Below are 26036 nucleotides of genomic sequence, written 5' to 3' on the forward strand. Positions count from 1 at the left end.
GTAGCAAAGGCACAGGGAGGGGCAAGTCAGTGAGTCCCCATAGCCACTGGACGGAAGCCACTTACCAATGTACCTGAAAAGAGCCATGGGCCAACCGCATGCGGCGACAGGCACCTTTCATGCGGCTGTGTGTGCCCCAGGCACCATCTCTCATCTTAAGACAGAGCAGGAGACAGTGTCCCAAACTCACAGGTGGGAGCCTTCCTGCTGTGGCTTCAACAAGTGCGCTGCGTGCCCAGGGATGGCTCCTGGCATCATACCCGTGCCAGCTCATGGGAACCAAGTCCAAGCACGTCTGCCACCACGTCCTTCCCCCACCTGCTCCCCATTCCTGCCCTGCCCATTCCCAGACCTGCCTCACAGTTACCAAGGGCCAAACCACAACCTCCCACCCAGGTCCCCTCAGAAAGACCCCACCCGCCTGCTCAGACTGCATTCCAGCACGTGATGTTTTCTCAGACACCTTGCTCCGGGGTGGCGGGCTGGCTGCAGTGCCCCTGTTGCCCTAGGACAGCAGGGAGACTCGTGGGGGTGAGGTCTGCTGGGGAGGGCGTCTTCCAGGAGTGCAGGTGGTGGCCCCACCAGCGGGTGCTCGATTATACTATGTAGCCTTCACACCCTGCCAGCTGCCCCAGTTCAATCTCATCCCCATGAAGCCCACTTACAGGCCTCAGGCAGCAGAAGGGGGTGCAAGCTTGGATAAGGGCCCGTCTGAGGCCACCCAGCCCCATTAAGCTGTAGATCTGGTGGGAGCCCAGGCATGGGACTCAAGGCCCACCCTCTGCTTGATGCCCTTGGGCCGTATCTATCTGCTGTTGCTCATAAGAGCTGCAGGGCTTCCTTCCTTCCGCTGGAGACCAGGCGTGTTCTCCTCTCATCCTTGCTACTCCTCTAAGTCAAGAGTCCTAGAAGGCTTACCCTTAAGAGGTGATTCAGTGCATTTTCGGGACACACAAAAGAACACAATCTGGCTTCAACTTCCCAAGACAACTAACTTCCACAAGGGTATCCTCAAGGCCTGGGGACTGCTGCACCCCCAAGCCAGAGCCTCACACCCAACTCCAAGGGCACTTCCACCTGAACTTCCAGGTCAGCCGGCCTCAGCCATCAGGACCCACTCTGGTACTACTGAATCCCCCTCCTGATATCCATTCACCCAACCAGGCTCCTCCAGGGCAAAGATGTCCCTCTGTCCTCCCCTTCCTTGCTGTGCTAGGGCCCAACTCGGAAAGCTCAGAATACTCAAAAAAGGATCGCTGGACAAATAAATTGATGGTGCAAAAGGAAGAGGGGAGGCAAGAGACAGTGGAAGGGAGAGGAGGAGGAAGATGGAAAGACGGAGGAAAGAAGGAGGTGGGAGGAAGAGTAGAGAGAAGGGGCAGATGCAGTGAATCCCCCACCAGCTTCCAGAAGACCTGCAGCCAGCAGCCCACATCAGGTGCTCTTTCTGGGAGGAGGAGCCCCACAACCAGACATGGGAAAACTAATGAGAATCCTATGGGCTTCCCAGACAGTGCAGTGTTAAAGAAATCACCTGTCAATGTAGGAGACACAAGAGAGACTGACCTCCTGGGTCAGGAAGATCTCTCAGAGGAGGGCATGGCAGCCCACACCAGTATTCTTGCCTAGAAAGTTTCATGGAGAGAGGAGCCTGGCAGGCTAGAGTCCAGGGGGTCACAAAGAATTGGATACAACTGAGCGACTGAGTGCATACACACACACACACACACATACACACACATACACACACACACACACACACACACACACACACACACACACCCCACACACACACACCCCACACACACACATGCACAATGAGAATCCTAGAAAACTCTGACTGAGCCACTTAAATAAAAAGTCAATTTGTAAACTATCTTATCTTCTTGTCATAGGGTATCCTCCTAGGCCTCAAATAGATGATAGGAGAGCTAGTCTATGCGTGTGGGAAACACACATGTGCCTCAAAGTTGTTCATTATTTCAGACAATTTTCTCTTAAATTATTTTAGATGTATGCATTTTTTAATACTCAAGATAGATAAAAGACAAAGGTGGAAAAGCTAGTCTGCCTCAAGAAGCAGCAGACCCAAGAATCAAAACGACCTGGAGAAATCACTGTTTCACTCATAAGCCAAGTTGCAAGACGCTGGCTGTATCTTAGACACTAACGGTGAATATTTTATGTCTGCGCCTGCCCCTGGAAGGCCTAGTCATTTTAAGACTGCACATTATGCTTGGGGAACTGGAATTCTGGGAAGAGCAGTGGTTGAGTTAGGACTTTAATTTCAAGGGTGCATATAGCAAGTGGCTCTAACAATTTGTTCTGTTCCTTTTATTAAAACAGGTTTACTCAGAAAATCAACCGATTTCCTTAAGGTAAAGGCTACTTTCCATTCTTCTTACAGGTTTTCGGGGGGCAGGGTCTGATGTTATTGCTTTAAGATGAGCTTGTTTTTCCCTTTCCAATGATTCCTGGGAGAGCAGGGGCAAGGCCATGACACTCACCATGATGTCCCCTTTCAGGAGCTGGGCCGGCTCGATGGCAATGTAGATCCTGCTTTGGTTTTCTGGGCCAACATTGCTTTGGAATAAAGAAGGAGGCACATCATTATACAATTTCATGATTTAATGGAAAGAATTCCTTCTGAGAAAAGGAACTCTACAATTGAAATTAGACAAAATATCCTGCTTGGCCCAGGCATCCCAATTCCTTAGACTCTCTCCTATGAAAATGAGTCTAAAAGGTATAAAAAAGCAATGGGGCCAGGCAGGGTCCTGAGAGCAATGTCAGGGCCAGTGGTCGCAGGCCCACCCCGGGCACCCCGGGCCCAGGCACAGCGGGGCACGCAGCGTGGATTACTGAGGTTCTGCTGGCACAGCCTCTGTGGTTAGCAGAGGGTGACATGGCCCAAGTATCACCGATGCCAGGGTCCAACAGGAGTCCAGACATACGATAACAGTTCATTTTGAGTGATGACAACACATTTTCTACCTTTATTCATTTTCTATTAAGGTGTATAAAATGCTAATCCAAACTCCCAAAAAAGCAAATCAAGTAAGTCTAGAATTAGTACATATTCTGGAAACATCTGCCTGCCCTTTATCTAAACTGCCAAGGGGAGAGAAAGGCAAAACACCATGGCCCTGTCGCAGGCTCCGACGTGATTACTCCCACACAGTGCGGGACCCTCTCCTGCCCCCGGGTTCCTGTGCCCCTGCGTCTTCGCACAGCCAGCTGGGTGACAGTGGCGGACACCCGGCAGGCAGGGTCATGGGCACCCGCCCACGGCTCCCCTTCTGTCCCCTCCTCTGGGCTCCCCAGGCGTCACGCCTCCCACACCTCCCAAGGGAGAAGCAGCCTGGAGCAGGCCCCTCCCTGGCTCTCCCGCGGTCCCCAGGAGAGCAGCCGCACTTACTAGATCCCCGACGTGTACACGGGCTGCATGGCCTGGTAGAGCTTGAGAAAGGGCCGGCACACTGAAACACAGGTGGAATCGGCTATAAACACGCGGAACTGGGGGCCAGTGCCGGGCGGCACATCTCCAGACCCCACCCTGCGGGAGACACTCACCTCCACCGGAGTCAAAGTTGGGGGTTCCGTGCAGGATGACGAAATGCAGGAACAGGGGCGAGGCATTCATCTTCACCGTTCCTGACAGGAGCCCACTGAGAAACTGCACATACCTGCAAAGGGCAGCAGCTTAGAGCTTCCGTGACAGCTTGGAGCGCAGGTGGGGTCGGAGGGAAAGGAGGAAACGTGCCTGCTTTTTTGGGAGTTTCGGAAGAGGACCCATCCTAACTGCTCACAGCAAGGAGAGGTGTCTGCATGCCAGGGCTTGACCCATGCCCTGCAGAGCACGGCTAAGCCCACAACCCCACAGAGAGTCTCCGGGCTTCCCACACTGATGTGGCCAGTCATCTGGAACCGCAGCAAGGGTGCCTCCTGGGCGTGAGCCCCCACACATGGCGCCTCCTGCTCTGCACCCCAAGCGCAGGTGGCATCACCTCTGTCCACGGAACCAGAGCCGGGCAGGGCTAGGCCACGGGATGTCACAGTCCCCCACCCAGAATGGAAAGGCAAGAGACCTGCAGTCACGTGAGCATGCTCTCTGAACCAAACTACACGTCACGGTAACTCAGTCTAACTCTCAGTCCCACCCACCGCTCTCTCTGTTCACACCAGGAAACCTACAGAAGGCTGGAGTCCACACAGTGAGCCCACAGGAAGCCTGTGGATGCCCCATCTCACTGTGAGAGCCCCCCCCCACCCCCCGCCGCCTGAGCCACCCCGCCCTCCTGTCTTCTGTCTCCTCTGTACCGTTCCTCCTCACTGCCCATCACAGCAGCGGGATGAGCACGTCTGTGGTGAGCTGGGAGACCTGTCTTCTCTCTCAATACCACGCACAGCCTTGTGTGCCATGCTGACGCCCGCACCCTGCGTGGGTGCTTGACAGTCTAGAGAGAAGATTCTACCCAAGAAATGCTTCCTCACTGGTTTCTCCCAAGGCACAAGGTGGTAGGGCACACCTACCCAAGAGGGCACAGACCTGCCAACCTCGCAGATGCTGCCCAGCCTCAGCCCCTCTCTCTATCCATTGTGTGTGACTCCTGAGCAAACGCACACCCCACGACATCCAACATCTCTGTACATCTCTAATGCCAACACAGAGCCATGCAGGCGCAGGAAGGAAGCAATCACTGAATCACCAGGCTGTGTGGCCAGCACAATTTCCTCCATACCCTCCAGCCAGCTCACTCTAGTCCACTCCCCACAGAGCAGGGACATCCCCCACACAAACACCCTAGGACTGAATGCTACTCAGGCTCAGCCCACTTAGGTTAAAAAAATTCTGGCTTTCTCTGACTTACATCACTGAGAATAATGACCTCAAAGTCCATCCATGTTATTGCAGATGGCAGAATTTCATTATATTTTGTGGCTGAGTAGCACTCCATCACACATTTTTACCACATACTCTTTATTCATTTACCCATTGAGGGATATCTAAATTGTTTCCACATCTTGGCTATTGGGAATAAGAAACATGGGCATGAAGAGATCTCTTCGAGAGCCTGTCTTCATTTCCTTCAGAAATGTACCCAGAAGTGGAATTGCTGAATCATATGGTAGTTCTATTTTTAATTTTTTGAGGAACCTCCACACTCTTTTCAACAGTGGCTGCACCAGGTTACATTCTCAGCAATAGTGCACAAAGGCTCCCTTTGCTCCACATTCTTGTAAACACTTGTTTTTTCTTGTCTTGACCACTGCCTTTTCTAACAAGTGTGAGGTAACACCTCCCTGTGGTAGAACAGCACTCATATATGGAATCTAAAAAAGCCACACATACAAAAACAGAGTAAAATGGTGGTCACCAGGGGTTGGGGCCTTGGGGACAGAACAGAATTTTTAAAGGGTACAAACTTACAATGAGCAGTAAATATGCCCTAGAAATATAACGCACGGTATGGTAAGTATGGGCTTCCCCAGTGCTTAGCCGTAAAGAATCCGCCTGCAATGCAGGAGACGCAAGAGATGCGTTCCCTGGAGGAGGTCGTGGCAACTCACTCCAGCATTCTTGCTTGGAGAATCGCATGGACAGAGGAGCCTAGTGAGCCACAGTCCATGGGGTCACAAAAGAGCTGGACACGACTGAAGTGACGGAACACCAGCATGAGCATAGTAAATATAGACACTGTATTATAATTATCAAACTTGCTGAGAGATAGAACTTAATTATTCCAACCACTAAAAATAAATCATAATTATGTAATATGACAGAGGTGCTAATTATGGCTATAATAGCAATCATACTACAACATATGAATGCATCAAATTAACATGTGATACAACTTAGGACTTCCCTGGTGGTGCAGTGGTTAAGAATCCACCTGCCAATGCAGAGGACATGGGTTCGATCCCTGGTCCCAAAAGAGTCCACATGCCACAGAGCAACTAAGCCTGCGTGCCACAACTACTGAAGCCCGTGCACTGCAACAAAGAGTAGCTCCCACCTGCCGCCAGCAGAGAAAGCCTGCATAAAGCAATGAAGATTCCAGGCAGTCACAAAATAAAATGAACAGGTTGTCACAGACTAGCAGGCTGAGCTCCTTAGAGGGATGGGATGGGGTAGGAGGCGGGAGGGAGGTTCCAGAGGGAGGGGGACATGTGCATACCTATGGCTGATTCATGTTGATGTATGGCAGAAACCAACACAATATTGTAAAGCAACTACCCTCCAATTAAAAACAAACTTCAAAATAAATTTTAAAAAACATGTCATACGCCTTAAATTTACATAATGTCATTTGTCAAGTACATCAAAATTTTTTAAATATCTAATTTACACCAGCAATTCAGATGCAGTCCATTATCTCAAGCAGTTGAATCTGCATACAAAGCAAACTGAACAAGAGGAAATATCCAGTAAATTTTAAAAATAAAGTTTATAAACTCTACTTAAAAGCCATCCTTTTAGAAAAAAAAAAAATGCTAGCTTCAACTTAGGTGCCCTTGATGGTGTTCACATTTCCCTGGTGGCAAATCGCTCTTCCCTTTCAGAAGAGGACAAAACCTCACTCACCCAAGCCACAGAGACCAGATGGAAGCCTTGGGGGTCCTGAGACCACGAAGCCAGGCCATGGCTGCAGGGCTCTGACCACCAGATGGCTCCACAGGCCTTTTCGTTTCATCTTCTATTTGAACAACAGATGCCTCGGTTCCACTGGGGGCAGACACGGGAAAGTTCACGTGACCTGTGCACCTATATTTAATCACCTAAATGCCATGCACTGCAGATTTCTGGGTTCGCCGGCCCTCTGCTTGTGAGCATATGAAAAGGGATGTTGAACTGGGGTTGGGAACCCCTGCCCAATCTGGACAGCAGTCTCCCCTCTTCCGGTGCTGCGCAGCCCTGGTCACCACGCAACCCGCTTCCTTGGCCTTGTCAGTGGCCCAGCCGGTGTGTTTACTCCATGGGCACCTGGCCGTTTGCTCAGTCTGCACTGACCACTCCAGGCAAGATGGCCCTTCAGTTTGGACATCTCAGGGATCCACCAAAACACAGACCAGGCATCATGGAAGGCAGGGGTGGTCGGTTTCTGTTTCACATTTTTTCCTTGGTTGTGCCGGAACTTCGTTGCTGCGCGCGGGCTTTCTCAGTGGCGGTGAGCAGTGGGCTCATTGCAGTGCGTGGGCTTCTCGGTGTAGCGGTCTCTCCTGTTGCAGAGCACAGGCTCTAGGCTCAGGGGCTTTAGTATCACACAGGCTCAGTAGTTCTGGCTCATGGGCTCTAGAGCATGGGCTCAGCAGTTGTGGCACATGGGCTCTCTAACAGTGGACCATGGGCTCAGTTGCCCCGCAGCATGTGGAATCTTCCAAGACCAGGGATTAAACCGGTGTCCCTGCGCTGGCAGGTGAATTTTCATCCACTGCGCCCCCAGGGAAGTCCCCGATTCACTTTTTGATGCCAACATGGAGGGTCCGCCCCCTGCACTGACACAGCCTGGCCAGCACTGCCGCCCAGTGGCCAGAGGGAGCGTGAGAAGGTGCTTCTTTGAGGAGCAGTGTCAACATCACCAGAGAAAAGTAGGAGCTGGAAGACCAGGGCTCACACTCACACGGGGTTAGAGACAGAGGGGAGGAAGGAGATCCCGGACATCTGCCCTTCTGACCAGTTCATCACTGAACCACTGCAATCAAGCTCCCGGTCTACAGTTCTCATCTGCCCTTTATAAAAATCTGCTTTATATGGATCCATAGTTAGGTAAATCAAAGACAAAAATATTGTACAATGCAACTTACTCCTTCCTTCACATGCTTTCTTAATAAGGAAAAGGTACAAAATTATTTTATCCATTTCAGGTATTTTCTATTCGTTAGTGCTACTTTTCAGCAACTTTACTGCCTAACTTTGTGGAACTGAAGTCATTTTTGGTTACTTGTTCATAGGATACAGTACAACTATAACTTCTGAGTTCAAGTTCTGGATTTTGTAATATTGCAAAAGTTAGTATAACGTTTGTTAGCAGCCCGACTACCATCAGAACCGCCTTTGAAGAAAACTTGACACCAACTCATGTCACCATCTACCTCCTAAGAGAGGGACAGGTGACAAGGGTCATTTGTATATTTATTTTTGTAAAGTGTATGGACAGCGTCGAGACAGCACCCTTGCCTGTTCCCTCTAGCCGTGGCTATGGCTGATGTAAATGAGCTGATGTAAGCCCAGGGGCCTCGCCTGTCACCCCAGCCTACCACCCAGAACACAGGTTGACATGGCCAAGGAGGACAGCACAGGCTCCTTGCCCTTCTCGGGGGCCTTCCTCCAGGCAACCCTAATTGGCAAATCCGAAACTCCAGATCCCACAGTGACTGTGGCCTCAGTCCAGGGAGGCACTCTTGGTTGTGTGCGATGGGACACTCGACGCCATAAATCAAGCAAATCTCCTCTCTATGCACCACCAATCAGTGTGTGTGGTGCGGGAGGGGTAAAGAAAACCTTTGTACAGTAAAACGAATTTTTCATGCATTTTTATTCAGGGGGGCCTCATTCTGCTGTCCCAGAACTCTTTCATACCCTCGTCAGTCTCTCAGATGAGTGGCTGAGAAGCTCCGCTCTAGGCCACCTGAGTGTGACCTGGAAAAAAGAGGACTGTGGGGTTTTTGCGGTTGTTGTTCAGTCCCTAAGTCGTGTCCGACTCTTTGCAACCCCATGGACTGCAGCATGCCAGGCTTCCCTGTCCTCCATTATCTCCCAGAGTTTGCTTAAACTCATATCCACTGAGTCGATGATGCCATCCAACCATCTCATCCTCTGCTGCCCACTTCTCCTCTTGCCCTCAATCTTTCCCAGCATCAGGGTCTTTTCCAATGAGTCAGCTCTTCATATCAGGGGGCCAAAGTACTGGATCTTCAGCTTCAGCATCAGTCCTTCCAATGAATATTCAGGACTGATTTCCTTTAGGATTAACTGGTTTAATCTCTGTCCAAGGGACTTAAGTATCAAAGAATGCTGCAATGTTGGGGAACTTTCCAGCTACTAGAAACACCTAGGAATCCAATCTTGCTTTCTGCATGCCCAGACTTCTGGCTTCTCTTCCTCTACCTCATGGGACATAGGAACGACCCTCACCCAGGAATTCCGGGGTGTCTCTTCTTCCCCGAACTCTCAGGAGAGATTTGCTGTCCCAAAGAGCGAGCCAGTCACCTGTCATTCTCCCCGCTAAACAAACCCAAAGTAATAGGACTCGCTCCCAACTCCTTCACGGAAAGAAAGGAAAAGCGGAGGAGGAAAGGAAAAGGGGAGGAGGAAAGGAAAAGGGGAGGAGGAAAGGAAAAGGGGAGAAGAAAAGGAGGTCAGAAAATTTCATGATTTAAGTCATGACTCCCATGATGCTGTTGATAACTAAGGCTGTAGGTTTTTCTTTAATTACTTGTCAAAGTGAAAGGGCCTCCAAGGTCACGGGTGCCTCTCTGAAGCAGAAGGTTCATCATCCCCACAGGAGGTCACCTGGGGGTGACCTCAAGCTGCTCCTGAGGCTTGCTCAAGGCAAAAGGTGCAGGGAGAGGTAAGTGCTCTCGCCTGAGGAATTCTACTGGAAGCAAGCAATCTCCAACAACCACTGCTGGCCAAGCTGCTGCAGGTCAACTGCTCAGTGGTTTTTAGGAGTGAGGCACAAAGTGACAGAGAATCTGCCACCCATCAAATGGGCCTCCAGCCTCTCCAGCTCATAAACCCATTATTTATTTTTTAATTGAAGGATAATTGTTTTACAGAATTTTGTTTTCTGTCAAACATCAACAAGAATCAGCCATAGGTGCACTCATGTCCCCTCCCTCCCAAACCTCCGGCCTATCTCCCTCCCCATCCCACCCTTCTAGATTGTCACACAGCCCTGTTTGAGTTCCCTAAGTCATACAGCAAGTTCCCACTGGCTATCTATTTTACACATGGTATTGTAAGTTTCCATGTTACTCTCGCCATACATTTCACCCTCTCCCTCCTCCCTCCCCCGGTGTCCATAAGTCTGTTCTCTAATTAATTAATCCACTCTCATCCCGAGATTGCTTTTGAAAAGGTTTCTTGAGCTCAGTCCTAAAGTAGCCTGCAGAGCTCCCCCTCGGGCTTTGGGACCACAGTGATGGTCCCACCATCACTGAATCCGTCCCCACATGAGTGGTCACTGCACATCCTCCGGGTCTCAAATATTCCTCCAGAAGTACCTATTCTTTCACTCAGTCATAAACCCGCTCCATTACGAGGTGGCGAGCATCTTCTGAGGCAGGTGCTGTCAGGATAGGCTCCCCTATTCTGAGGGAGCAGGAGGATCAGCCTCGAAATGCTGGGTTTAACCCACGCCACCTTCATCAGTGTCAATACTACAGCTTCTGCTGTGTAATCACGCGGGAGAACCATGGGCAAGTTAAAGTGGGAAGATAATTCCCTTTTTCCACACTCCTTCAATGGTATTAAAAAGCTGCAGCAGAAACATCGCATGATATCCCTTATATTAATATGTGGAATCTGAAAAGACTTGATACAAATGAACTTATTTACAAAACAGAAACAGGTTCACAGACTTAGAGAATGAACTTACAGGTTGCCAGGGTGGGGAGGGGCAGGGAGGATAGGGGAAGGGACAGTTAGGGAGTTTGGGATGGACAGGTACACACTGCTTATTTAAAATGGATAACCAACAAGGAACTATGGTATAGCACAGGGAACCTGCTCAGTGTTATGTGGCAGCAGGATGGGAGGGGAATTCGGGGGAGCATGGATACACGCACATGTATGGATGAGTCCCTTTGCTGTCCGCCTGAAACTATCCTAACACTGTTAAACTAGCTATGCTGTGCTGTGCTTAGGCATTCAGCTGTGTCCTACTCTGCGACTCTATGAACTGTAGCCCACCAGGCTTCTCTGTCCGTGGAGATTCTTTAGGCAAGAATACTAGAGTGGGTTGCCATGCCCTCCTCTAGGGGATCTTCCCAACCCAGGAATTGAACCGGGGTCTCCCTCATTGCAGGCCAATTCTTTACCAGCTGAGCTACCAGGGAACCCCAAATTAGCTATACTCCAATACAAAATAATTTTTTTTTAAAGCTGCAGTAAGTAATAAGAATAAAAAGAAGAAAATAAGGCAAACATCCTTCCCTGGTGTGTGCTGAGTTTTGAGGTGGGTCACTCCCTGTTTTCCCTCACATCTCACACAGGGGCTCATATGAATGTAACCATTCTGGAAACTGCTCAACCAAGAAATGACACTTAATGGTTCAAAATAGATCAAGGGGCTGTTTAACTGTAATACTAATGAAATGCTGGTTTTTCCAAGGCAACTCACATGCCCTGTGGGGCCTTTGCTCAGAGCAGGGCACAGCCAGGCTCCAACCCACCATCTCACATCCACAACACACTCTGGTCCACAAACAGACCTGCCATGGGGAACAGCCAGGATGAAGCAGGCAGTGCCTCTGGTGACCCTGGAAATCCCTTTCCCAAGTGGAAATACCTCAAATCGGCTCTGGACAAAAACCGCCTGTGCCCCTGCCCCCTGGATGCCAATGAAGCTTCCAATCCTCCCAAGTCCACTGGTCCAGCCCTCTGGCCCTGGTGGGAAGAGATGCAAAGGGCAGGAAAACCATCTTGGCGATGGCCTTGGCAATTCTTGAGCAAATGCCCTGCCATTTGCTTTGAAGTAAAAACATGGTGTCCTTAGCACCATGTCCCCATCTGCAGAGGAAGTAGGTCTGGAAGACAAGTGGCTGAGGCCCCTCTCAGGCCACGCACCTGACCCTCCTCCGATTCTTCTCCACCTGGGCCTGGGGACAGCATGGATTCACCTGGGGGCCGGCAGCCAGAGTAAGTCTGCTCCCCAGGGTCCCGCCGCAGCATGTGCCAGGGGCCATGCTGAGCAGGAGACAAGGGGACATGGGCTGAGGAAACCAAGGAGAAGGACTCCTGGGCCTCTGAAGCTGGCCGACTTGGAACCTGAGTGTGTCAACAGCTTTGCTGGTGATAAGCTGCTTTCACTGGCTTCTACCACCCACAGCCCCTCTGTTTACAGGGGCCGTGCCAAAGACCACTTGGCCTGCAAAGCCCAGCACATCCACCATCCAGCCCCTTACAGACACAGTTCACAGACCCCTGGTCAGGAGAAACAAACCAGTTCCAACACAGTAACAGCACCAACACCAGCTGGGAGCGCAGGAGACTTGATGGCCGAGCTTGTGGGGAGGGAGCCCTGAGACCACACGGGAGTCAGCCAGGGTGAGGGGCTCCCCACGCAGGGTGGCTCGTCACTCACTACTGGACCCCAACAATCCCCGCCTCCTAATCACGGCTGGTCAGAGGGGGTGTATCTTCCGTCCCTACATTTTTAAATGTAAGATCTCATTCCACCTTTCCTTCTGGCTGTGGAATAGATACATACCGTTTCTGGGATGGCTGCATTAAAGCTGCAAGTTTATCATCATAAAACTTCTTCATTGCGAATCTGTCAAGGGCCTGGTCAGCACTGGGAAAGCAGAGACAGAGAGAGATTTAACTCCATGGCCACGGAGGGGTGGGAGGTGAGGTGTAACAAGGGACAGGCCCTGAGGTTGTTCTGAGCAGCTGGCACCCACTAAGAGCTCCATTTTGCTACATTCCCTCCTCGGGCACACCCACTTTAGCGTCTCTTCTCAGGCCTCATCTCCTCCAGGAAGATGTTCCAGGCCAAATGGAAGCCAGGCCTGCAGGGGAAGCCAGGCCTGCAGTTCCCCATTTGAAACAGCAGCTCCTGATCTTAGCACATGGCACTTTCTGTGCTGCATTTACAACACAGAACAATCACAGGATACTACCCTGACAGGATAACCACCCATCTGCCACTGCTCGCAGGTGGGCACGAGCCTCGTGTCCTAACTACCGAAACAACCATCTAAAATAACAACTTTGTCTAAATAAGGGGCTGGTTGCTGGGGCTGCACAAAAACAAGGGTCACTTAAGCACTGCATGTTTAACGTACCGGATGCACGTGTTTTTTAGAGTGAAAAGTATAATTACATATTCACCTATACATTTTTAAGTGTTCCTTTTTCTGGAATTCACTTGTTTTATTAAATGCTGACAATGCATTTTGGTCACTGTTTATGTTCACTGTTAATATCACTGCTTAGTGACTCAGCCCGGAGAAGGCAATGGCACCCCACTCCAGTACTTTTGCCTGGAAAATCCCATGGACGGAGGAGCCTGGTAGGCTGCAGTCCATGGGGTCGCTAGAGTCGGACACGACTGAGCGACTTCACTTTCACTTTTCACTTTCATGCACTGGAGAAGGAAATGGCAACCCACTCCAGTGTTCTTCCCTGGAGAATCCCAGGGACGAGGAAGCCTGGTGGGCTGCCGTCTATGGGGTCGCACAGAGTCAGACACGACTGAAGCAACTTAGCAGCAGTAGCAGCAGAAGTGATTCAGTCATGTTCAATTCTTTGCGACCCATGGATTGTAGCCCACCAGGGTCCTCTGTCCATGGGATTCTCTAGGTAAGAATACTGGAGTGGATAGCCATTCCCTTCTCCACGAGCTCTTCCTACCCCAGAGATTGAACCTAGGTCTCCTGCATTGCAGGCAGATCCTTTAACATCTGAGCCACCAGGGAAGCTTGTTAATATCAGTACCAGAATTCATAATATTAGCACTGACTCTATCTTTATGAACTCTTATCTTCCTAGTGCTGGTACCAGAATGTTTTTCTTACTTCACTTAGCGATTTGGAAATGTCTATTTCGATCTGTGTGTGACACAGTGTGTGACAAAGGCCTTCAAAAGTCCCTATGATTACACTACTTGTGTGAATACTATCTAAGGGGAAAATAGAAATAGTAAAAATGATCAAAGATGTAATGATGAGAATCTGTCACCAGGGCATACTTCAGTGTACAAAATCATTAGAAGCAACTGAAATTCTAAAGAAAAACTGCAAACAACTCGGATAGGCAATACTGGTAAATGCTTAAATACATAACATTCTATTCATGAAGTAGCAAACTATGCAGCCGCCAATTAGGAAAGTGTGAATTCAGAAAACCGTGTTACAAAAATCTTGGTAGTGTCACTTCACTTTAGCGAAGAGCACTTAATACTATCTTATCTACTAGTACCAGCAGGATGAACATCAGCCCACACCAGCACTGATGCTGCAAATGCCTTTCATGTGATAATACATGGAATTGTCAAAAAAAAAACCCTGTGAGGAACAGCCATCAGCCCTGCTTCCTAGGTGAGGACCCCGGAGTTTAGAGCCTTTCATGTGAATTGCCTAACACGTGCAGCTGAGACACACTTCAGCTATTCAGAAAAAAGTGCGGCATTTAGAGAGAGTACCAATGATAAGCTTACAGTGAAAAAAAGCCCAGTCTCCACGCTTTCCAAAAATGCCAGGACTGTCTATGGCACATGAAACTCTGGTTCCAGACAGAGCTGTGCTGTTGTGGGCACAAATGTGAGGTGGCCTCTGTCCAGAGTCCGCCAGGTGAAATCTGCTCTCTGACCAGAGGGATGTGACGTGAGCAGGAATCTCAATTTGTCTGGCACACACACACAAGTGCTTATTATCACCAAGAAAGGATCTGACTTTCACTGGAGGGTTGGGTTTCCTGCCTGGCAGGCATGAGCTCTCCAATTTGTTTCCACAGAAAACATTTGGAAAGTCAAATTTCATTCCTTAATGCTAGAAAGGAAAGGGTTTATCGGCTAATATGAATAGGCTTATATTTCCTCAGAACGGAGTAGTTCATACTTCACAAAGTGGCCATTGAACAGAGAGGGCCAACGCAGATGCAACACCCAGAAAGAACGATTTTTCTGAACTGGATCTCAGTGTGAGTGGAGACGTGTGCTCGGGGGTGCCTCTGGGTCTACCAGTGTACCCAGCGCCCAGAGGCCTGGCACGCAGCTGGGGCCTCACTCACGGGCCTCGCAGTGCCTGTCACGCCCAGTGGACGGGACCCACCTCCTGCGGGCAGCAACCCCATGCCCATGGCAGCACCTCCTGAGAACCAGACCAGATCTGGCTTCCTGCTCATTAAGATCCTGAGCAGTCTTAAGTCCGCCAAGTCTCAGTTTCCTCATCTGTAAAATGGGAGTGATGACTACTCCCTCCTGGATTACTTGGGAGGATTGAGCAAGAAAAAGGGAATATGCAAAGTACTTCCCAGAAGCACAGTGCATGTAAACCACGGCAGCCATAGCCATCGCCATGGACCTGGGCAGAATGTGAGGTGTCCAGTGAGAAGCACTGCTTTGGTTTTACTAATGGTAGTGTCTGTCCCCATCAGCCTTGTCACAGGTTGACAGTGCACTTGCTTTATCGGTGATGCCTCCCTGAAGCTTTCAGTGTGAATCATACATCGCTGCCACTGAGGACAGTGTCTTTCTCACGAGCTCACACCCTCAGCTGCAGCTAGGTTTCTAGGCACCAGGGACATGAGCCTTGGTCTCCAAGTCAGCTCCGAGGGGTCCGCCTCCTGCCCACCCAGCCTCAGAGCATCCCAACACCCACGGCAGCGAGGACACTTCCCTCCTACCTGGCCGAGACATTGGTGAAGTGCATGTAAGATGATATGACCACGCCGATGCGTCCCTTTCCACCCTGCAGGAGATGGAAGAGAGGTCATTAGAACAGGAAAGCACTGCTTCCTTCACAGGATGGCAAAGAGCCTGCTTTGACAGGGAAGCCAGCAGTACCCTCCTCTGGTCCCTGTTCTGAGGGACGGCAGCTCCCAGCTCAGCAGAGAACACACGCGTGGGGTACTAACAGCAGGAGTAGGTGCCAACCAGGCCCTCTGAGGACGTGCCCGAGGCCAGGTCTGCACAGAGGTGGCCAGTCAGTTCCTCATTTCCCAGTGAGGCCAGGAAAAAACTGTTGGGTGGAAGCCATTAGTGCGACTTAATCACCCAGGTGAGAGAGACCCGAATGCCCCACTTATAAGCTGAGGACTTTGAGGGCTGCATACAGAGCCCAGAAAAGTCCAGAGGAGTAGGACAGCCAATCTCAGGGTGCTGCCACATCACAGCTTCACGGGCACCACCCAGCCCTGCACCGTCACAGGGGACACCCCGCTGAGGCAGCTTTATGGAAAATGCATCACTCAGTCCATAACCACAGACACACACTGCCCAGACAAGGCAGCCCAGCAGGACCTCAGACCAACATCACCAACAGAAGGTTCTGGAAGCACCACAGCTCTGCAATGAGCCACCTCAACCAGAACCATGGACTGCCACCTTCTGAAACACACTGTCATGACCCAGGACAGCGATCAGCAAACCACAGCCCACCGGCCACTTCTGCCCACCAGCTGTGTCCCTTGGAGTTAAGAGCTGTCTTAACATTTCCTCAAACAGTTGAAGAAAAATCAGAAGAACAGTATTTCAATGACACACGAAAATCATATCAAGTTCAAACGTCAAGTGTCCACAAATAAATGTGACTGGGACACAGCTACGCCTGTCAGTTTCGGCGCATCTGGGGCGATTTCCACATGGCAGTGGCAGTGAAGTAGTCTGTGGGGCCCCAAAGCCTGGAAAGCCCTGTTTGGGTTCCTTCAAGAAGAGTCAACAACCCGTGATCTAGAATCACATGGGCCACAATGGCTGCGTCACCAACATGCAGCTCCTCTGTCTATTCTTAAAAAGGAATGATAAAGGAAATTCAGGTCAAAATCCTGGCGTGTGACTATCCCCTGGGAGAGTTTTCCTCTCTGTCTCATGAGCATTGAGTACGTGCCTCAGAAACTCAGTGCAGACACACCATCAGTCCTGAACCCTGGCGCCTGCAGTTATAACCGCACACTTACAAGTATGTTGCTTATATAAATTCACCAGCAGGGAACAACACCTCCGCCAAGTCAGGCACATGGAGGACTTCACTGCCACCGTCTCTAACGCTGCTCATTATGGACAGGAAGTCTTTAAGCACCAGACACATTCTTTAGGACCTGAATAGCTTGTATCTGTTCTTAAGAGAAATCACTGATGACACGAGTCCCAGTGAGTATCCTCCACCAACAACTCAAGACTGAACCACATGGAGGGGGGTGAAACCATCCAGGAGAAATCACAGGCTATTTCTACTCAAAATTAGTGTGGGTAGGGTGAGGACAAGCACACACAGATACCACCGTTGGCATCCAGCGGGAAGACAGGGTCGCACAGTCTGGTCCTTGCCTGCCCTCCCCAGGCCAGGATGCCATTCCTGGCACTCGTGGGCAGGAAGAGCCCGTTCTGCAGGGCTGGCAGGTTTGGGGGAAGTCAGCAGTCTCAACCCCACCAGCAACCACGGTGAATTTCCCTTGAAGTCAACCTCTATAAATTCAAATTCAGAGGGCTTCTCTCTCATGGTGTGTTTCCTGAATCATCTCCAGAAGGGTTCACGGGCCACCAGAACAGGGCAAGAGATGAGCAAATGGTTTCCAAGAAGTTTCAACATGTTCCCAGTTAATCCCACTGCCAAGACTTGTCTCAAAAGGCAAGCATAGTTTAGGAAAAGGATGTTTCAGGGGACTCTATGTGGTAAGTTCATCACTTGTGGCCCAGATGTTGTAAAAAGTTTGATAATTCAGTTCATTAAAAAAGTGAACTGTTGAAATGGAATGATGGTGAAGGGGGCACACCGCAAGGTCTAGGAGCCAGAATCCTCGGGAGACACAGCTGGCAGCAGGTCTGGGTGCCCCGGGTGGGCAGTTCTCCCCAGTGCTGGGCACTGCAGTGCTCTGGGTGGTTTAGAGACCACTGCCTCATGGGCCTGTGAAGGGATCTTGGGCAAAAGCAGCCCATCAGCAGTATCCTCACATGTAAAAATCAATAGGCCATACCCAGTAAAAAAATACAGAGCTCATTTTAATTGATAAGAATTATTTAAAAAAAAAAAAAAGTCTCTTTGTTTTAAGCTTGCACCAAAATACAAATATGGAGAGAAGCACCTTAATATAACATAATCCTTGAATTAAAGTCCTGGTTAACTTAATTTAGTAAGAGAACTAATGGGGCTCCCTGGCTGTTTGTGGGAGAATGTAATCAAATCTGACTTGAGAGTAAGCAACAGAAGCAGAGAGCAGCAAACACCATGTGTGCACCCAGAGGCTTTTCCTCTCAGCTGAGTGACCATCGAATTCACCGAGTATGGGAGCTCTGAACATCATCAGCCGCTGTCTGCCCTCCTCATTCAATACCCTTGCAGGAAACTCACCTGGAAAGTCTGATAACTTTAAAAAAAGGTTCCTTTACACTAAAGTCCATAATGCAAAGGGCTTTTGTGCAGCTTTTGAGTATGAAAAGTCTGAAGGAAGAAACATTTCAAGGTGGAAATGTCCATATTTTTGAGATATCCTGATGGTGTAAAGTGTACAGAGCAGGGAGCAGACCCCTTCTTCTCGGACGGAGCGCCACCCCTCGCCCCCCCAACCCTCTCAGAGCATTCCTCCCACATGCTGCATGAGCTCAAGGTGTCTGGGAAAACGCATCAGATTTGAGGAACCCAGAGTAGTGCAGGAAGAGGCTATGAACAAGCCAAGGCAGTTGAGAAACCAGAGAAATAAGAGGAGAGGCAGTTCCAGGAGGTTGGAGAAGGGTGCCTAGCAGGTCAGGAAGCCAGGACAAGGCACGGACATCCCCGCAGCCACCCTGCAAGCATGGACATGTCACATCCACCCCACCAGGCTGGCTTGCTCGGAAAGGACCATATAACTCCTGTAGTAGCATCCTGCCCACAGTCTCATGCCAATCAACTGGCATCACTCAGGTGGCACAGAGTCCAATGTTGTATGCCTTAATAGTACCCTTTGCTTTTTAAACAGGAGGTTTTCCATAAAAAAAAAAACAAACAAAAAACACATGAAAATGAAAGGATTACCTCCCAGGGGCCCCCACCTTAGCTTCACCATGTACAACTGTGCATTTAGGAACATCAGTCCTATGCACTCTGAAGCCAGACTCCAGGAGGCTGGATGATTATTTCCCTCCTCTTAGGGTACGTATGAAAACCTAACCACAAACCCCTAAAGAAGCAGGCAATCAGGGTGAAGAGGCAGTCCCCCTGGGCCCCCGAGCGGGTGCTCACCCTGCAGTGAATAACAACCACGTGTTGGGGGTCGCTGTTCAGCCAGGCCTCCTGCGCCTTGCAGATGGTGCACACCTTATCCAGGGGTGGCGCATGCAGCTCCGGCCAGCCCACGTCCAGAATCTACGAGGAAAGAGAGGAGGCTTTCTGCTGTCCATCTCCAAGAAGCCCTATGAAGTCATCTCAAGACCTTTTTTTTTTAATTTAGCAAAATATTTCATTTTATAATATAGAACAACATTCTGTGTTCCTTTTCTAAAACTTAGTGGGAACTGTGGCTCCTTTACTGGAAAGAAAAATATGAAGGATTATATTTTCCCCATGAGACATCTACTCCCCAGTCTTATCTGCTTTTGTGCAGCTGGAATGACAATTCTAGAAAGGGCTTTCAGGAGCCGCTAATGGTGCATGGCTCATGGGGAGAGGCCCAGGCCTGGCAAGATCTGAAACAGGAGTTCTTGGCATGAGCTGCTGCCCAAATTCCTCCCTTCAGACTCAAATCGCAGTTTGGGAAAATGCGGTGAGCCATTCCCCCACACAAGGGGCAGATAACTACGGGGAGGGAGATGCCTATCACACGTGACACTCCTCAAAAGAGAAGACTGTGCCCAGGAGGGAGGGAGGAGGCCTTCAAAGCTTGGTTACAATTCAGGAACAAAGAAAGTCTGTGCCCCAAAACACAAATTCTGAGCCACTTGACACACATTCCCACCTCTAAGCCTGTGGGCCATGCAGGACTGGTATTTTTGCTTTCCTTTCCTTTTTTAAGAAGGGAGGGGAGGCAGAGCTCTGTCTTATTATAAAAGCAATAGAAATTGTGTATTGATGGAAAAATTCAGAAAATTGCTGGAAGCAGGCAAAGGCACACACCCCTTCTGCCATGAAGAGTGATGAGCTATAACATTCTGATGAATCCCTTATTCTTTTTCTACGTAGCTGAAATACTATCATACATAAATTCTATTTAGCATAGGTGAAATACTATCATACATAAATTCTATACTCTGCCCTTGTTAACGAGCAATAAAACAGGCAATTTACCATACTATTTTCTTATCCTAATGGCTGCAAAATACTCCAACATATGAAATACAGTATGTGCATACATATATATCATATATACCACAACTTACACTTATACAGTCTTAAAATTTTTCCCCTAAATCTTTGTTATTAAAAAAAGAATAATGTATGGAAGGGGAGAGTGAGCTGTACAGACAGGGCAGGAAGGAGATCTTTGAGGTAAAAATGTCTGGATTTGATTGTGGTGGTGGTGACATAAATCTACATACAATGAGATGGCAGGGCAACACACACACACACACACACACACACACACACCCCTGCTACATGTGAACCCAGTGGAGGTTGCACGCAGTCTGTGGGTTGTACCAACGTCAACTTCCTGCCATCAATATTTTACTACAAGTTGTGCAAGACAATACTACTGGGGACAGCTGGGTCGGGGTATGTGGGATTGCCCTGTATTATTTTTGCAGTTTCCTGTGACATTATAACTACTTCAAACTAAAAAAATGTAAGAAAAAAATAAGCCATGGATATGAACAGTTCCTAACAGCCCTCATTAAGTCATATTCCACAGAGACTTGCTACATAACCTTTTTGCACGAGCAGGATAAGCATCACAGACACTTAACAAAACTCAGAATATACAAAGGGCTAAGGTCCTACCTTTGGGTTAAGCTTTGTAAGGTCATATCTCTTTTCCGAGAGGTTTAACACCTACAAAGGGGAAATAAGAAGCTATTAGACTAGTCATTATCCTCAGACCAAAGGGAACAACTACATTCTCACAGGCTCTTTGCCTTCGATTCGGCAGATTATGAAAAAGACAGAAATGTATAGATATGTAATCGTCATGGAATGAAAAAACAGATGATAAGGACAGTCACCTCTTAGTGGTTCAGATGGTAAAGCATCTGCATGTAATACAGGAGACCCAGGTTGCATCCCTGGATCGGGAAGATTCCCTGGAAAAGGGAATGGCAATCCACTCCAGTATTCTTGCCTGGAGAATCCCATGGAGGAGCCTCATGGGCTACAGTCCATGGGGTCTTACAGAGTCAGACATGACTGATCAACTAACACTTTTGAGGAGAGCATACACATCCTTTGGAACTGGCCTTGGTTCCTGGAGGGAGCAAGGTACGGGGTGGAGGGCCCTGGGCCTGCAGGGGGCCTGGTCTCAGGAAGCCCCAGCCAGCCCAGAGCCCCAGGCCACGCTCTCAGAGAAGCAGAGCTGTTTGTGGAACCTGATCACACCTCAAGCAAAGGAAAAACTAAGGACAGCATTGGGGCAGGAGGGGCTCCACACACCTCTCTCTTCAGAGATGGACGCTATAGAGACCTGAGAGGAAAGGTGCTCCAGGGATGAGGTCCACGGCTCCTCTACCCCAGAACAAGCTACACCCTGGACCATGGGCTCCATTAAAACCTGCCTCAGAGAGCCAACGTCTGTGACCTGACCATGCAGCTGTGTGTACGTGTTGGGGAGCGGGGGGTGATCGGCCTCCACATGCCCTTGTCAGAGCACACAGTTCAGATGTGCAGTGGGGAAGAAGTGCGTCCAGCCCAGGGCTCTCAACTCAGGCTCCATGGAAGACAAACATACCCTTCCTCCCAATTTTCAAAAAGGTCCTTATCCTCGAATGAGGTGAGGACCCACAGCCTCACCATTTTGCAAGGTGGACTCAGGCTCTGACAAGGCACCACCACTGTGAGGGGAAGTGCCCCAGCCCCCAGCCCCCTGACCCCAGGCCTCAGGTCCCAGGCCTTCACCCTCAGTGAGCAGCAAGCAGGGGGAGAAGGGAGGAGGCATCCCACCCTGAGTGTCAGGAGGAAGAGACCATTCCTGCAGCTGTGATCAAGGACGGGGTGGGACGATCTCATGGGCTGGACCCCACCTTCCCTGCCTGTCACCAGGCCATGCTGAGGACAGTGGGAAAGCCACAGGCTGGGCAGGGGCTGCTGGAAGCCACTGGGCAGTCACCTCCCTCTCTCTGCCTCCAGGGCCACACGCCCAGCCGTTTAGACATCTGAGGAGACCGATAAGGATGACAATAACTGCCTTGTCAGTTTAGGGTAAAGATTAGCTGCCTTATGGAGATAAAGAGGCCTTCTAGCAGCAGGTCTGGAGAAGGGCGAGGAGCTGTCATCTAACTCAAGTAGTAGAAGATGGAGCCACAGAGCCACCTGCCGGACTGGGGCCTCAGGAACAAGAAAGGGTAGGTGGAGAAAGAGGACGTTCAGGAAGACTGGTCCTCCTCATCCTCCTCAAATGGCCGGTTAGCTCAGTTGATTAGAGTGTGGTGCTAATAACGCCAGGGTCACAGGTTCGATCCCTGTGCAGGCCAGAAACTTACAGTGGACTTCCCTGGTAGCTCAGCTGGTAAAGAATCCGCCTGCAATGCGGGAGACCCCGGTTTGATTCTTGGGTTGGGAAGAGCCCCTGGAAGAGGGCATGGCAACCCATTCCAGTATTCTTGCCTAGAGAATGCCCATGGGCAGAAGAACCTGGTGGCTACAGTCCATGGGGTCACAAAGAGTCAGACACGACTGAGTGACTAAGCACCGCACAGCACCTTCCTCAGATGTGTGCTCTGTTCAACAGCCTCATGTGTGTTTGAAAGGAACTGGGGTGGAAGATAGTTCTGGATGCCCACCCTCCAGTCCTGGATTCACTTCAGAGGCAGGGGTGCTAACCCCAGCAGCAGGGAAGGAAGCTGACACCCCCCGGGGTGCACATGGGCCACGAGCTGGGGGGGCTGCACGTTCACGAGGAGCCCAGACGCCCCACTGCACAGCGGGCTATGTGGCAGGATAGCCTCCCTGTGGCGGGCCCCCTCCGCGCACCACTGCCCGTCAAGCCAACTGCAGAGGAACCAGCCTGTACTCCCACCCGCAGGCTCCTCAGTCCCCACACATGGGGACCCTCGCTCATCAAGTTTCAGCAAACTCAGCGCCCCCCAGTCCCCCACCCCCGCCGCACCCCCTGGCCATCCTCATGCTCAACGCCCCCCCAACCTCACGGTCCCCACCCTCAGTGCCCCTCGCCTCCCTCACGCTCAGTGTCCCCGCTCACCAAGTAGTTGTCCCCATGCTTGGAGCGTAGCATGCGCGTCACCTCCTGCAGGTTGTGCAGGTAAGACTCCTCGGAGCAGCCCGCGGGGAAGGACACGGCAATGATGCGCTCGGTGATGTAGGTGAGATCCAGCTCGCGGCCGTCCTCCATGGCGGGGCTCAGCCCTGCAGGTCTGGGAGACACACGGGCAGCTGTCAGGAAAGGGGCCAAGCACCAGGAGGGACGTTCGCTCACTGTTCACACCCGGACCTGATGACAGGCTTCTGGGAATTTACTGATTCTCATCACAGGAGGGCACAAAGCTAAAACTTCCTTAACGGTTATGACTGGGGCACAACTAGCTACAACCAGGGAGCACACTGAGGCTCCTGGTAGGGGCAGGCCTGATGGAAAGCCAGCAGAGAGAGCACCTCCTTGGGTGGGCATGAGTTCAGAGAGCCTGGATCTTGGAAGGAGGGGCATTCCTTACTCTGAGTATCAAGTCAGGTGTAGGCAGCAGGGAAGAAGCCCATTAGACAGATGAATGGCAGAGCAAGAGGCCAAGGCTGGGAGACATCAACAAGTGCCTAGGCACATCTGCAGGTCCCATCCTGGGGGACATGTGGAGGCCCACTGCCCAGGGAGGAGGCTGGCCTGTCCTGCAGAGAGGAGGAGCTGGGAGGGAATTGCAGCAGCTGGGAGGCAAGGGCTGGTGTCTATCAGAAGAGCTGTGTGCTGGCTCTGCTGAGACTGCCCCTAGGTTAACCTAGAGGGCAGGCATCAGGTAGCAGGAGGATGGGGTCTGGAAGAGGATAAAAACACCAAGCAATGAAGCCAGCAGAGGGGAGGACTTAGTTAGGGCCATTGGGTGGGGAGAGCCTGCAGCCTGGTGAGCCCAGGATAATGCTTCCAGCACGCAGCATCCAGGCTCTGCTTCCTCATCACTAGGACTGTGCAATGGGGACCACAGGCCCCAGAGCCCCTCCCAGGAAGAGCCTTCTAGGGCTGTGGGTGCTGTCAGGAATAGAAGGTGAAAAATCCAGGTGAGAGGTGATGGGGTCAACCCCAAAGACTGGTGAATCCACGGAGCGGTGCAGGACAGTCATGGGAGGGTGGTTTTAACCTATCAAATCCCCCACCACCAGCTTTAGGGGCTCGTAGCTGTTGTTTGTGTACCACTCCTATTACATGAGTCTCTCTCCTAATTCTGAAAAAAATTAAAAAGTATACTAAATAGTTTAAACACACTTCTGAGTATTCATCATCCAATTTCAAAATGGACACACAGCCAAGCTTTTTCCATCCATACTCTCTGTTACCCCCCTTCCTCACTGTGATTGCCCTGAAAAAACCCAAGACATTATATGTCATTTCTGTAAGTATTTTTGCATTTATTTCTAAAAGACAAAGATACATTTAGAACTATCTACAATGCAATTATGATGCCCAAAAGAAATATCAAATATCCAGATCATAAATCTATTTTTTAAAATTGGTTTATTCAAATACAAACAATCACCAAGATACTTTTCTCTACCTTATGCACCAGACATGAATGTAAAAGAGTCCTGTTTACTTTAAAAAATCAAATCACATCTTTTGACTCTGGAACTTCCCTGGTGGCTCAGACAGTAAAGAATCTCCTGCAATGCAGGAGACTCGGGTTTACTCCCTGGGTCGGGAAGATCCCCTAAAGAAGGGCACAGCAACCCACTCCAGTATTCTTGCTGAAGAATTTCATGGACAAAGGAGCCTGATAGGCTACAGTCCATGGAGTCGCAAAGAGTCAAACACCACTGAGCAACAGTGACCTATTAAAAAATAATGGGCTTAAAAAAAAAAGAAAAAAAATGGGCTTTTCATGTGCTGAAGTCAATTCTAGAACTCTCCCCAATGCTACACTTCACAATCAAATCACAGCAACGCAATTACTGATTGGACATTTCCACAACCAGGATTTCTAATGCTGGGACATTACATTCCAGAAAGAGACACACATATGATATTTACCAGCTTTGAGCATTTCTATTTAAAATTGAAAAAGACATTAAGATTACTACAGAATAAAATAACACTGTGTCCAGGCTTCCTCTGCGAGAGCTGACCCAAGGCCAGAGGCACTGAAGTGGCTTCAGTGACGGACACTCACCTGAACGGTTTGTCACAGCACAGAGAAGCAGGTGTTGATGATGCCCCCGGAGCCTGCAAATGACAAGACAAAGGTCATTCTCAGATCTCTGTGCTGCCAGCCCACACACTGCAAACCCCACTGGGAAGGAAGGATGGCAGTTGTTTCACATGATCATAAACGTCATCAGACCCTTCACTATTGGCTCATCGTATCACCTGGGAGGGTCGCCAGCTTATCAGGACATCTCAGCCCTAAGACCTCAGATCCCAAGTGACACAATTCCACTAATCAACAGCAGGGCAGGTTCCCATGACCCCTGGTCAGGGCAAGGTAAGCGGTCCACGGTCATGGCCTATCTGTCCCAGGATACAGGAAGCCCTCAATCAACGTTGGCCACTATTACATCATTATTGTTATATCTGCTCAAAAGAACCAGTTACTGATTTTCAGAGAATTCTCCATTTTTACCACTCTATTTTTGAAAAGCTTATCTGACAGGGAAAAAAACTTCAGGTTATAATTACTTTACAGTCTACACAACCCTTATGTATGTGTGTGAGTGTGTGTGTTAAACTCCAAGGCGTGTGAGCAAACTAAAGTCGCTTCAGCCACGTCCACCTCTTTGTGATCCTATGGACTGCAGCCCACTAGGCTCCTCTATATCCACTATTTCAGCAGATGAATCCAGTAACTTTGTGAGAGAAATTACTTCCCATTTCA

At 49.9% G+C, this 26036-nt stretch overlaps 1 protein-coding gene and 1 non-coding gene across 9 annotated transcripts in view; one reads left to right on the plus strand and one right to left on the minus strand.

Moving 5' to 3' along the window:
• TNS3 (tensin 3) overlaps positions 1 to 26036 on the minus strand; it is a 222654-nt gene that overhangs the window by 95795 nt on the left and 100823 nt on the right. For all 8 annotated transcript variants that reach the window (XM_027539303.1, XM_027539304.1, XM_027539302.1 and 5 more), the window contains 9 exons: positions 25335 to 25387; positions 23207 to 23378; positions 20797 to 20847; positions 19105 to 19227; positions 15572 to 15636; positions 12435 to 12518; positions 3574 to 3686; positions 3419 to 3479; positions 2508 to 2583 (listed from right to left, as the gene is read on the minus strand). In XM_027539303.1, the coding sequence (XP_027395104.1) occupies positions 2508 to 2583; positions 3419 to 3479; positions 3574 to 3686; positions 12435 to 12518; positions 15572 to 15636; positions 19105 to 19227; positions 20797 to 20847; positions 23207 to 23356 (723 nt within the window). In that variant the 5' untranslated portion in view covers positions 23357 to 23378; positions 25335 to 25387. The remainder of the gene's footprint in view (positions 1 to 2507; positions 2584 to 3418; positions 3480 to 3573; positions 3687 to 12434; positions 12519 to 15571; positions 15637 to 19104; positions 19228 to 20796; positions 20848 to 23206; positions 23379 to 25334; positions 25388 to 26036) is intronic.
• TRNAI-AAU lies at positions 22405 to 22478 on the plus strand. Its single transcript has one exon. It is a non-coding gene; the product is annotated as a tRNA-Ile (tRNA).

This window comes from Bos indicus x Bos taurus, chromosome 4 (assembly GCF_003369695.1).
Source record: "Bos indicus x Bos taurus breed Angus x Brahman F1 hybrid chromosome 4, Bos_hybrid_MaternalHap_v2.0, whole genome shotgun sequence".
Classification (NCBI taxonomy): Eukaryota; Metazoa; Chordata; class Mammalia; order Artiodactyla; family Bovidae; genus Bos; species Bos indicus x Bos taurus.